At 35.1% G+C, this 13382-nt stretch overlaps 1 protein-coding gene across 1 annotated transcript in view; it reads right to left on the bottom strand.

Moving 5' to 3' along the window:
* KLHL1 (kelch like family member 1) overlaps positions 1 to 13382 on the bottom strand; it is a 566614-nt gene that overhangs the window by 353090 nt on the left and 200142 nt on the right. Inside the window, exon 3 of the mRNA XM_072622321.1 lies at positions 6555 to 6691. Within this exon, the coding sequence (XP_072478422.1) occupies positions 6555 to 6691 (137 nt within the window). The remainder of the gene's footprint in view (positions 1 to 6554; positions 6692 to 13382) is intronic.

Genomic DNA, 13382 nt, shown 5'->3' with positions numbered 1-13382 from the left:
AATTCTTGAACATCTCAGTTTTTCCTGGGCCATCACTTCTACAATAATCACATATTCCTGCCTTCCCCTTCTTGATCCCTTGGAGAAATAGCTTAACTATGCACTGTTTTCTTTCATTGAATTCTCTTGCCCCATGATTCTATTATCTATTTTGCTCTGCCAAGCCTCAGACTTGGATTACCCTCACTGACATGGTTCATACTCACATGCTGCAGAACCAAACTGGAGAAAATCAGGAAACTGCTAATTGGATCCACTACTAATACAGGTCATGCAGTCTCAAGTAGGGGAAGTCAGTCCTTTTACATGTCCCTAACTGACTCACTATCCCATTTACCACAGAGATTTTTCTACACTTTTTGTCCTTCAAACTTGGCAGAACTTCCCCAACCTACTCCCGCTCAGCTAAGAAGCTTACCTCATATTGCCCTAAACAAAACAAACAAACAAAAAAAAAGTGAGGCCATTCTCCTAGAGCTCCCTGTTCTCTCCTTCTCCTCTTGCATCACTTAGATGCTTTCAGCAACCATTTATTCCTTCACTTCTGTCTCACATAAAAAGTTGGCCCTTCTCCTTGCCACACCTCTGTATACATAAGATCCCATTCTATCCTCTCTTTTCCAGCAAATTTCACCCTTTATCACCCTCATGTTCCTGCTCATCTTCAGTCCTCCTCTCCCTTTCCCTCCTCTGGCCTCTCCCTTCTCTCTTTTCTTTATTTATCTCTCTTTATCTCTCTATCTCTGTCTCTCTCTGTCTCTCTTTACCTAGTGTTCCCAAACCTAAACTATAGTTATTTGAATAACACTCTCTTCCTCTCCCCCATGCCACCTGCCTCCCATCCCCATCCCATCTCTCTCTCATCCCAGGTGGCCTCCATTTGTGACCCTTTTACAGCTTATCTCTGTATCCTCTGTGGTTTAATCAAGTGTGATTGAAGTCCCAGTTCCTCCTACCATTATGGGGTTTCTCAGGGAGTACCCAAAAAACTGGATATGTCTGCCTCTGTTTCATAATTTCATAAATTCATTAGCAAGTCAACAGGTCCAATCATGTCCAATCACCTCTCCTCCTCTGCCTTACCATTCAATTATCTCCAGTGGACCTCCAGGATTAGAAATAAATATTTTTGTCTGCCATTTCAAGTCCTTCCTATAATGATCTGCATTTTTTCCTTCTGATGTTCTTACACCTTACTCCCCACATGTACTCTGTGGTTCAGTGACACTGGACAACTTGCTGTTCCTCAAACAAGACACTCCATTTCCCAACTGTACATTTTCACTGGCAGTTCCCATACATTTATATGTATATACATGTGTATATATATTATATATATGTATATACATATACACACATATACACACACATAATATATACATATAGTCATTACCCCCGTACTTTCTTCTTATCATCACTCATGAGAGCTTGGTCTTTAACTTTGAAATTAGAATCTACGGCATGATAGGTGATAGACTATACATACATTGTTTGGTAACACCAGCGGATATGGTGTTGTTGTTGGATCTTTTTTGCACTTCTTACTGTGTCTCCTGGCTTCCTTCATGTTCCAGCTAATATTCTACCTTCTATGAGAAACTTTTCCTGACTGCCCTTAGACTGTGAACCTATAGAACTTACAAGTTATAACATGTATACAAAGAACAGGAATACAGGGTAGGTTTTGGTGAGTTCAGGATTAAGATACAGAGTTGAAGATAAATTTAGGTGGGAGAGAATGTACAGCAAGGAGGATAAGAGAAGAGGTGACTTCAAGCTCGTGGAAAATGGCACCTAGAGAAATGGTCTTCATTGGGAGCTGACAGCATTCGTTGCTTTGTTGTGGCTTAACAATCTCAGCTCCATCACAGTGGGACTCCATGCTCAGTTTCCCCAAGATAAATGGTTGGGTCTTATCCAAAGCATGAAACCCTACTTGCCCAAGTCTAAGGCAATACTGTTTGACTGAATCATGCCTCCTTATCTTCAATCTCTTAGATAATCAAGTGCAAGAGTTCTATAAACCCAAAAGTAGCCTAAAACATATAAACAACACTGATTCTATCAGATCTTGGTTTTTGTTTTAAAGTCACATATAAAAAGTCTAAAATCAGGTGCAACTGATCTCCATCAAGCCTTCTGGCTGTTTCCACCGAGTGCCATCACAACTAATTGGAGGCTGAAAAAATCAAGGAACTAATGCCTTTTTGTTGTCTCTGGGTGGTTTGATTTTGTTTTGTACAATGAATTCAGTTTCTTTTGGCTACAATCTATGTTGTTGATTTTAGTGAAGTAATTTCTGCCACAAATGTTACAAGAGTCTGTGATCACGGGGACTTTTCCATCTAATCCCTTAAATTGATAAAAAGCAGTTTGCAGTCTAGTGAACACTAAGTTTAAGACCAACATTTTGCTAATGTTTTTGCATAATTCATCCCATTCAAATTAAACTGGTGGGTCTAATAAAATTATAATTTAGCTTCAATCGTAATAAAAAAAACTTCTTTATTAATTTTAGTTGTAAAACGTAGCAAATCTAAGCAAAATGGTTTGTATTAATACTTTAAATAAATTTTTAAACACAACATTAAAAATTCCATACAGTTTATGCTAGTATTTATTTTATTCATGCATTTGGCAGTAAGCATAAGATTGTTATTTTTATTTTTTAACCACTCTTAGTATATACCAAAGTTTTAATTAACTTCAGTGCCAGGAAAAGGTTTCTCAAAGGAAAGCTAGCACTCACTATGATTAAAGGTTTGCCATTTGGCAGTTTAATTTTCTACCCTTCTCCTTAATACCACTGCTAGATGGACAGCTTCCTTTATTTAAACCTTGTCCTTATCAATTCGCTACAGAACCTGACACTTTGCTAGTTACCCTATAATTCTACCTCCTGCATTTGTTAGGACTCTATTTGCTTACACATCAATGAGCACAAAACATTTTTAAGGGATGTCAGGATACCAGGAACTATGTAAGAGATAAATCAGAACATAATTTGCTGTCAGCCTGAAGGCAACTTTAAAGAAAAAAAATGAACCCCATCCCTTCTTTTTAAAAGACAGAGCAATGTTTCTTATTTTTACAATACAACGATCAACATTTTGACAAGCTCTGACATCCCAAAATGTATAAACAAAAGCAGCATATTACCCTTCAGCAATTTATAGCATGCACCATTCTGTAATAATGAAAAGCAGAGTTTTCTTTTTTTAAAAGTATGACCAAAAAATGCATTATCCTTAGAACAATGTACACTAATGAAAAAAGTTTGTTTGAAACCTTAATTACTTTGGGATGCATACATATCTATCAATCAATTGATATAGATACATACACATATACATGCATGTATCACACACATACATATATTTATATATACATGCATGCATTATATGAATACACACATGTATTAAAACATATAGACATGCATATACTTATAATGTTTATATGTATATATTGTATGTGTGTATGCATGTATGTATGTGTAAAACCACCAAATGCTCACAGAGGTCATTAAATACTGAAATGGATAAATGCCGAAGTAATGGCACCTCCTTTGGATGGAGATTTATCTGGTGGGATCAGAGGACATTACAATAAAGTAAATCACAGGCTGAAAGTTGGAGTACCTTCATTTCAGTCTTGCTCCACCACCATGAACACATCACAATCTCTGTACACCAGTTTTGTCACTTAGCCCATTAAAAATAGTAACCTATATGTTTTCTAATGTGAGGAACATGATTCTCCCTCTCTGGGAATTAGTTCCTTCACCTGTAAAATGAAATGGTTGGATTATATAATCTTTAAAGTTCTTCCCAGCCCTAAATCTCTAATCTTATGAGTCTATACCACTCTTGGCAGTCACAAATATCTCAACATTCAGTACATCTTCCCAGTGTTATACATCCTGCAGCAAGGATGGCTTCTGGAGATCCCTACCTCTGTAACTCAACATTGTTGCAGAGACTTTAAACCATTGGGCTACTCGACCAGTGAACCCCTAGGATTGTTCTGACTTATCGAGAGTGACTTCCTGTAATGGATCATGCAAACTTCCCTTTTATCATAAGCAGAAGATAGTTTACCACAAGCATCATAAACACCCATCATAGCTTAGAATTATAGCACATTACAGGGAAGGACAAAGACACTAGAGTGTCTTTTATGGGAGTTTTCAGTTCCATATATCTTTAAAACATTTAAAACATTCAGAGGTTGAATGACACTTTTAATGTCTTTATTTTCTCTCTTCTCACTATGTATACACACACACACAATATATATTTATCACTATATATATCGCATATATATCACACACATATAATATAAATATATACCTATGTGGCATATAGAATGTATATTTTCTAAGTTATTAAATTTAGATATACCATCTAGATATGTTCTAAAATATAGAACTTAGTTGTTTAAATCCTTCCTTTTTAAATATTCTATAAATAACTGCTAACCTAGCTTAGAGTCTTGTAACTATTTTATCCTTTTTTTTTTTTTTTTAACTTCATACTATCATCTATTGTTCCTTGGAAGCCCTTTCCCTTCAAACCAGAATAAGCAACTTGGCTAAGTTCAGATTTTCCTTCTGAGGAGTTAATTAACTAATCAATTTCACAGGGCAGTGATGACATGAGATAATTTTCATGGAAGCTTCACCCTAAGAGAAGATAGTGTGTGTACCCAGGAGTAATCTCAAAACCTACTGATATTCTCTTCCAGTCCCCCTTTTTTTCTGTCTTTTCCTTCCATCTCTCTCTCTTCCTCCATATTCATTCTATCCTCTTTTTGTATATTTTATATTTACTTTTGTGCACTTAGTTGCCTTACTTTAGTAGAATATTAGCTCCTGGAGGCCAGGGATTCTTTTTTCCCCTCTATGGAGGAGGCATCTAGTTTCCTCAACTAAGATTCTATCTTTTGCCTAACAGGTGCTTAACAAATGCATGTTGATTCCAATTGAAATGTTGATTTACCTACTGACTCTTCTTGTTCTTCAGAATAGAGAATCTCTAAAGAGATAGTGTTCTGTAACTGAAGATGTCATTTCACTCCTCTATCAGTAACCTTTTGCAGCCCATCTACTGAGTTCATTCTCCCAATTTCCATTCACATTAGTGATCTTTTTGTTTCTGATACAAATGGGCAGTTCTTAGATTCTGACATAGCTGGGCTTCTTTGCTTCTCAGGATCTCCCTTGACCTTAAAATCCAACAAAATATTCCTGAACGGTTAGCCTTTTCTATTTTTAACTGCTGATTCATTTTTTCTTGCAGAAATGCTTCATTTTTTCCCCTACTCACTCAAGATTAATTTTTCTTCATCCTTTTTTTCTAAAAAAAAAATAGCATCTCTCAGTAACCTCTTCTTTTGCCATGGCATTACTAGGTGAAGGAAAGCTTTCTCTGAGTTTTGATTGATCCAAGTGGTTAATCTTGAACCAGTGATGCAGTGTCCCAATAACTGAGGTCAGCCAGTTATCCAGAATGATCCACCAGTTAAGAACCAGACTTCCTGCCCCTGCAGCAACTTGTGGTTGCATTGTACTCAGGTGATGAGAAAGCAATGCCAGTAGACCAAGCCATGAGTTACTAAGCCAACCAAGTCTCCAGAAAGGTTTAAAAATTCCTCTAAAGAAAAACCATGCTAATTTGTATGGGAGGAAAGCTTAGAATACTATCCTACCATAGTATAATATTATAGATATTAGCAAAGAGTTTGGCCTACACGGACTCTTAAGGGTCCTTGCCCAATTTGAGACCATGCAGTTGAAACAGAAATCCTATTTAAGAACAAGAATGCAGGTCTCCCTTTCTCTGTCACGCATTGCTTTAGCTCCATAGAGGAACAATAAGGCACTGAGCAAGAAGTTTATAAAAATGAACACAGAATTTGTTTCCATTACACCTAGTAAGGTGTTTCAAAGGCCATGTTATTGTATGCCTGCATATTTGAACAATTCAAAGGAAACACAGAAGTTACCCATGAACATGTGATTATTTAGAGAGATTAGAAACAGCTGACAAATGCAAAAGGATAAAGTACAAACAAAACCCAGAAACATCATTTATACCAACATATCAGACAACTAACTGGAGAAACATTATGTACCTGAATGACATCACAGCTCATAAGCACAGCCTCTTGATTTGTTTAGAAAGACATAACCCTAGGATACCTACTAGGGGAAATATTTATTTAAAGATGGAACCTCTAGGAGAAGGAAAAAAATCAATTAACTAGCATCTCTTTCTCTGCTCATTAACATAGCGAATGGAAAAATAAATTTAAGTTGACAATATAAGTGACAAGATATAAAATAACTCATTCTGATCTTTTCATGTTAAATGAATCCTCTCTGGTTTTTGCCCCTCTCTGCTAATAAAATGAAAAGTTTAAGTAATGATCTGTCAGGAAAGGGAATAATAATTCTAAATACTAATTTAGAAGATAAAACCCATAATTGAACAAATAGAAGGAAGAATAATATCATCATCAGTCACTGGAAATCATAAATGTACTCTTTACAATACCTGTATATGCAAACTGTACAAGGTCCCAGAGAGCATTGGGATCTATGCCTTCCATTTTGATTTCTTCTTGTTTGGCCTCACAGACATCACTCGTAAACATAGCAGCGAAGTAGTCAGAGACAGAACTGAGAACAAGCCTAGAAAAGACAAAGCAAAACATACAACTTCAAGTTAAATTGAAGCCTTTATATATTCTATGATGTGTCATATAGGATATATGATCCAGAAGAGACATAGAGAAGACATCTGTTATTAGAGGCTCCTACCTTCAAAAGAACACACTTAAGCCATTAGAGACGGATGGCTACATCTAATCCGCTGAAAATTACAGTATGGTTTCTTTGCCTCATTTTTTTTCCTTTCCTCTTTTACTTTGTCCTATTTATTCTTCCCTTTCCTTAATGATTTATTTTACCCTATCCACACTTTCTTCAGATTTCTACCTCTTCAAGCTTCAATTTTAATACAGATTCATAGGCAGAACACAAATTTGGCTCTATAACTCACTACCCATTGACTGTAGGCAGAATGCCAATCCTCTCTAGGCCTCAGTTTCACTATCTATAAGATAGGAGTTTTAAGTAAGATGATCTATGTGGTCCCTTGAAACACTAAATCATACGATAGTCTAAAAACAAATCTCACAATTATCTACCCATATGCAATGTAACTTTTCAAAAATCATATTTAGAATATACATGAATTTACCATGTGATATCGAGCTTTTCATTCATGTACACTTAATTTTGTAATTAGATTAAATAACTAATTGAACAATTGCTCTTCAAAATGAATGACTAAAAAGTCTAGCATTAAAGTTCAAGTAGACTTCAAAGGCAGAGCTCATTAAAGTAAATATTATTCAGGGATTTATTTTAAAAAGTGATATTCATTTTTCAAAAGGTTAGTAAGAAAATCAAAATAAATAATATATCCCCATGGTTATAGCCTAATTTTAACCGCCATTGTACATCATATTACAATACTGTCATTTAGGAAAAAATGTTATGATACATGATACAATGGAGACAGACATAATAACCTCAGTTGCAAGTCTGAGATCATGACAAGGGGATTACATGTCAAACTGTCATTGTAGATATGCTTATACAAATCTCTGTAGGTTTTGGCCACTGCCATAGCAATGTCTTTACCGGGTCAGTGCTCAGGACAATTCAGAAAGACTGCATCTAAAATCTGAATGAAGAGGCAACACTAGGCATCGTAGTAAATACAGAATTGTGTCTGCTTAGCAAAAAATGGTTAACTTGCTATGATAATTAAGGTCATAGGTTTGATATTCATGTAAACTAGTTAGCTTTTGTCAGTTCAATGGCAACAGACTGTACTCCTCATCTTAGCCAGGAGGTTTACAAATGTACAAAGTAGAAAGAAAAGGCTGAATAAGAAGGAGAAATCACTTTAAACCACATATATTAATGACAGAGAGAGACACCAAAGATAGGATACCATTACCTAAGGCATATTGTTGCATCAATATAGAGCTGGAAAGAAATTCAGAGACCGTCTAGTAAAATTGCCTTATTTTACAGATGAGGAAGCTAAAGCCTAACGAGGTTAAGTCATTTGTCAAAGATGACACTTGTAATCATTAGAGACAGTATGCCCTGCCTCTAATAATTTTCAATACTTGCCAGGGACAATACAAAGTTGAATTACCCAGATCTTAGAAATTAGAATAAGTTATATTCTAATATACGCACATCAACTACCAAAGTTGTTTCATGTTCAAATTCTGGAATGTTTAGTACTTGAAGAATATTTTAAATGAGGACATGAAGGTAGAGGGCAAACAGAGAGAAGACAGTAGGTCTAAATTTATGAATGCAAGGGCATGAGGACAAAAGTAGTCAGTGAAAGGAGGTGAAATGATTTCAGGATGTATGATAGGGTCCAAAGAAGAAACATAAAGGAACATCGTCAGAAGATCAGTTTCTAAGTGTATCCTTTAAACAACATCTTAACTGTAAAGGAAATATACACACATTTGTGTATTTATGTACATATGTGCGTGTACACATATATGTATTGTGTGCAGTATTTATATATAGCTATGCACAGACACATACATGTACATGTATACATGCACATACCTATATATGGAAACCTTAGCATGAATTTTCTTTGAAGGAACATTGTTGAGAACGGAGGCAAAAGAAAATAATGGTAACTCTTTCACTGCTTTGTGGAAGTGGGGGTCTATAAGAACAGTTCAATGAATATTATATAATACTTTTTTGATATATAAATTAATTTTTATAAAATCTTGTTTTTATTTCCTCTTTTTGTAGTTCATTATAATGGCTCTATGCTGGGTAATGTAAAAATACAAGTTATCCACAAAAATTTATTTTTAACAAAAAAAGGTAAGCCAGACATTGTTACCTGAAGGTTTCAATAATTTAAAAATCTTGAGGAAAGACTATTTAACAATATTTAATATTGACCTCCATTAATACAGAAGAATCAAAAGAGAATGTTTCAATTGAAACCAGCCTACAAATTTCCTTTACTAGTTCAGGAAATGCATAATGGTGATTTGTTTTTCTTTTCATTTTTTTAAAGAAACATCTTTTTAAAAAGTTGTTTACACTTCGAAATCCTTCAGAAGATGTTCATGGTATGTATGGAAACAGTGCACAATTTATTCAGTTAGCAAGTACTGAAGGAGCTGTCTATGATTCTCATGTCAGAACTTTATAGTGCTAGAGTGTGATAAAATTATTAAGGCATATCTGTCTCCTTATATTTACTACATACCAAGCAGATAAATCACCATCAACTATTTGGTCCAATCCACAAAACTAGAAATGATTTTTTTTTTATGTCAGAAAGATACAAGTTCTTACTTATATGTGAGAACTATTTTCCATTTAATTTAGGAAAGATTTAACATAATCTTAGGGAATTAAATGTTTATCAATGTGAAATTAACTGAGTTAACATATTACCTACATAAAAGTTGGATTGTTGGCCTAGGTGAAGCAAAAAAAAAAAAATACAGCTCAGAAAATTGAAGTGAAAAAATCTCTCTCTTGAATGAATACCTTAAATCCTTTTCATCTATCAGAATGTGCCAAATATAGTACACTCAAAGACAGAGGTGGGGAAAGAGTCCTATGTAGCATTTAACTGTAGTGATACATAAAATTTCAGGGAGGTGTTAGAAGAGATGACTTCAGGTACTCTGGAATTCTTTTTAAACTTACGTATTTGGCTTTCACCATATCGTTCAGACTGAGAAATGGTAGGGGACATAAATGGATATGTAAAATAACCTCTTTATTGAGAAATCTGTAAATATCTTTCTTACAAAATCCAATAGCTTTCCGATGCTAAACCCTCAGCCACCTCATGTCTCTGTGTTTGCAGCAGACAACACAGATCGATTTTGAATATTCAGTCCCATGAACAAAACTGAGAATAACTGTATGTATCAGGAAGATTAAAAAAAATCTTTTCTATTCCTTGTCAAGTTTAGTAGTTAAATGTAGATGCAGTATCATTGATTTGGAGTACGTTAGATTTGGAGCTCAAAACCTAAGTTTAAATTCTGTTTTCCCCTAAATGACTATGTGACCTGGCAATCCATGGACACTTCCTTCTAACTTGGAGCCCTCTTACTCATTTATAGACTCCTTTCCCTACAATTTCTACCTAACTCTGGTTATAGATTCAGAGATGGAAGGAACCTTAGAGACCAACTAGTTTAATCTACTCATTTTACATATGAGGAAACCAAGATCCAGAGAGATTAAATGAATTGTCATTGTTGTCGTTCAGTCATTTCAGTCCTTTCTGAGGTCTCATGATCCCATTTATGGTTTTCTTGCTAAAGATACCGGAATAATCAACCATTTCATTCTCCAGCTCATTTTGCAGATGAAGAACTGAGGCAAACATGGTGAAGTGACTTGCACAGGGTCAGACAGCTAGTAAGTGTCTGAGGCTGGAATTGAACTCATGAAGATTCATTCTCTTAACTCTAGGTCCAGTACTCTGCCCTGGAGTAAGTAATTAAATAGAAATTCCAACACTGGTCTTCTAATTCTAGAATGAGAATTCTTTCTACTGTACTAAACTATCCCCCGAGGTCCTTTTCTCTACATCCACTCCCTTAATCATTTTGTCTACATATTTTGACTTTAGCTATCACTCCATGCTTATATCTCTCAAATCTTCATCTTCAACTCTGTCTTATCATAGTAAAGTGAAAAAGTAACATACAGCAAAACACTGGACTTGGAGTGAAGAAACATCTGTATTTGAATTCTACTTCAGATATTCACTTGTTTTTCATAACGGACAAAATGTTTTACTTGTGTCTCTCTTTCCTTATACATAAAATAGAGAATAGTTATATTTATATTACATTTATAGAAAAATTATGGTGATCAAATGTGATAAACTAGGTACTTTATGAACTTTTAAAATTTTTTTTTAAATTAAGTAATTTATTTGTTTTCAGATTTTTACAATCACTTCCATATATCTTAGTTTTTCTCTTCCCTCCCCCAGGTTCTCCGCTCCCTGTATTCTCCCTCCCCAAGATGGAGAGGCCTCATTTCTAAAATATATAGAGAACTGAGTCACATTTACAAGAATGCAAGTCATTCCCCAATTGATAAATAGTCAAAGTATATGAATAGGGAATTTTCAGAGGAAGAAATTAAAGCTATCTATAATCATAGGAAAAAATGCTCTAAATCACTACTGATTAGAGAGATACAAATCCAAACAACTCTGTGGTGCTACATCACACCTATCAGATTGGCTAAAATGACAAAACAGAAAGATGATAAATGTTGGAGAAGATGTGGGTGAGTTGGAACACTAATTCATTGTTGGTGGAGCTGTGAACTGATCCAACCATTCTGGAGAGCAATTTGGAACTATGCCCAAAGAGCTACAAAAATGTGCATACCCTTTGACCCAGCAATACCACTTCTGGGAGTCTATCCCAAAGAGATCACAGAAACGGAAAAGGGTCCCACATGTAAAAAAAAAATATATATATATATATATATATTTATAGCAGCTCTCTTTGTGGTGGCCAAGAACTAGAAATCAAGGGGATGCCCATCAATTGGAGAATGGCTCAACAATTTGTGCTATAAGAAAGTAATAGAATACTGTTGTCTTATGAGAAACAATGAACAGGAAGACTTCAGAGAAACCTGAACTGATGCTGAGTTCAGGAAATGAGCAGAACCAGGAGAACTTTGTACACAGCAACAACCACAGTGTGCACAGAATTTTTTTTTTGATAGACTTAGGAATTCATTGAAATGCATGGACTTAAAAAGGTTCCAATGGACACTTGAGGCAAAATGTCTTCCACATCCAGAGAAAGAACTATGGAACTGGATGACAGATAGAAACAGATCATTTTGTTTTGTCTTGTTTTATGGTTTCTCCCACTCATTTTAATTCTTCTTTGCAACATGTATTTAATAAGACAGCACATGTAGAACCTATATAAGATTGTACGTTGTCTCAGGGAGGGAGTGAAGAGGGAGAGTGGAGTGAGAGAGAAGAAGTGGAAAGAAATCTAAGATATATGGAAGTAGATGTCGAACACTGAAAACAAATAAAATAATTTAATTTTTAAAAAATAATCTCTTATTCGTTTTTGTTTTTTTTTTTGCTTATGGTGTCAAGTTGGAACATGCGTCTACTCTTCAAGTGCTTCCATAAACTGTCATTATTCTAATTAATTGAACATATTTCCCACTATTCCTCACCATATAATTTCTGATTTAACCAGACCAGATTCCAAACTCTTTTCAAATAGATTCCTAATCTCTATGCTTTGGCTTTTGTTTCTTCCCCAAACTGGCATGTCTTCCTCACTCTTCTTTACCTAAAGAAACCTTAGTTATTCTTCATGGTGCAATTCTAGATTTATCCACCTAATAAAGCCTTCTAGATTATTCTAGGCCATGTTGGTTCTCATTTTTCTCTACATTCCTTTGCACTTAGATTCAGAATTATTTTATTCAACACTTAATTATTTCATAAGCAGTTCATGCCTTATTCCCCTAAGGGAGGATCTCAGTATTTCTCTTTCTTTGTTAGTCAGACATTTTTCATACATACTTGTTAGCTGATTAATAAATGATGAGGACAAAAAGGCTCATGCAGTCTATTGCTGAGGTATCATCACACTCTCCCTCTCTATCTCCATTGTCTGTTGTACCTGCTCTTTCAAGTCTCAGTTTAAATCCCAACTTGTACAAAGAAATCTACCTTGCTCTCCCTTACTTCCAATGCCTTCTCTCTGTTAATTGTCTTCAATTTATCCTGAAAAAGGCTATGAACCTAGATTTTCCTGACTCTATCCACTAAACCATACTACCCCATAAATCAGTAGGTGTGTCCACAGATAGTTGAAAGTGAACACATGAGTGAATGGGTCAATTGGGATACTGTGATGATGATGAGGTGGTTGTTTTTGAGTTATTTCAGTCCTGTCTGACTCTTAGTGACCCCATTTAGGGTTTTCTTGGCAAGGATAGTGAAGTGGTTTGCCATTTTCATCTCCTGATGATGGGATAAGAAGATAATAAGGGTGAAATTGTTTTTCCTAGTCAGGGAACCTTCTTGAGAATCAAAATCCAAGGGGAAGGGAGGAGCTAGAGATTCACTGTCTTTGAGGCTTGGGCGAGTGATTATGTTTACATGTAATTTAATACACTTTAAATACTAAATTCTCCACTTTAGTGTTTATCAAACTCAATTTTAAGCTATGAAAAATTTAGTTTAGATTATGTACTGCTATTAACTTCATTATTAATATTATTATAT

The sequence above is a fragment of the Notamacropus eugenii genome, chromosome 6 (assembly GCF_028372415.1).
Source record: "Notamacropus eugenii isolate mMacEug1 chromosome 6, mMacEug1.pri_v2, whole genome shotgun sequence".
Taxonomy (NCBI): domain Eukaryota; kingdom Metazoa; phylum Chordata; class Mammalia; order Diprotodontia; family Macropodidae; genus Notamacropus; species Notamacropus eugenii.
This window is presented reverse-complemented; position numbering and strand designations above follow the sequence as displayed.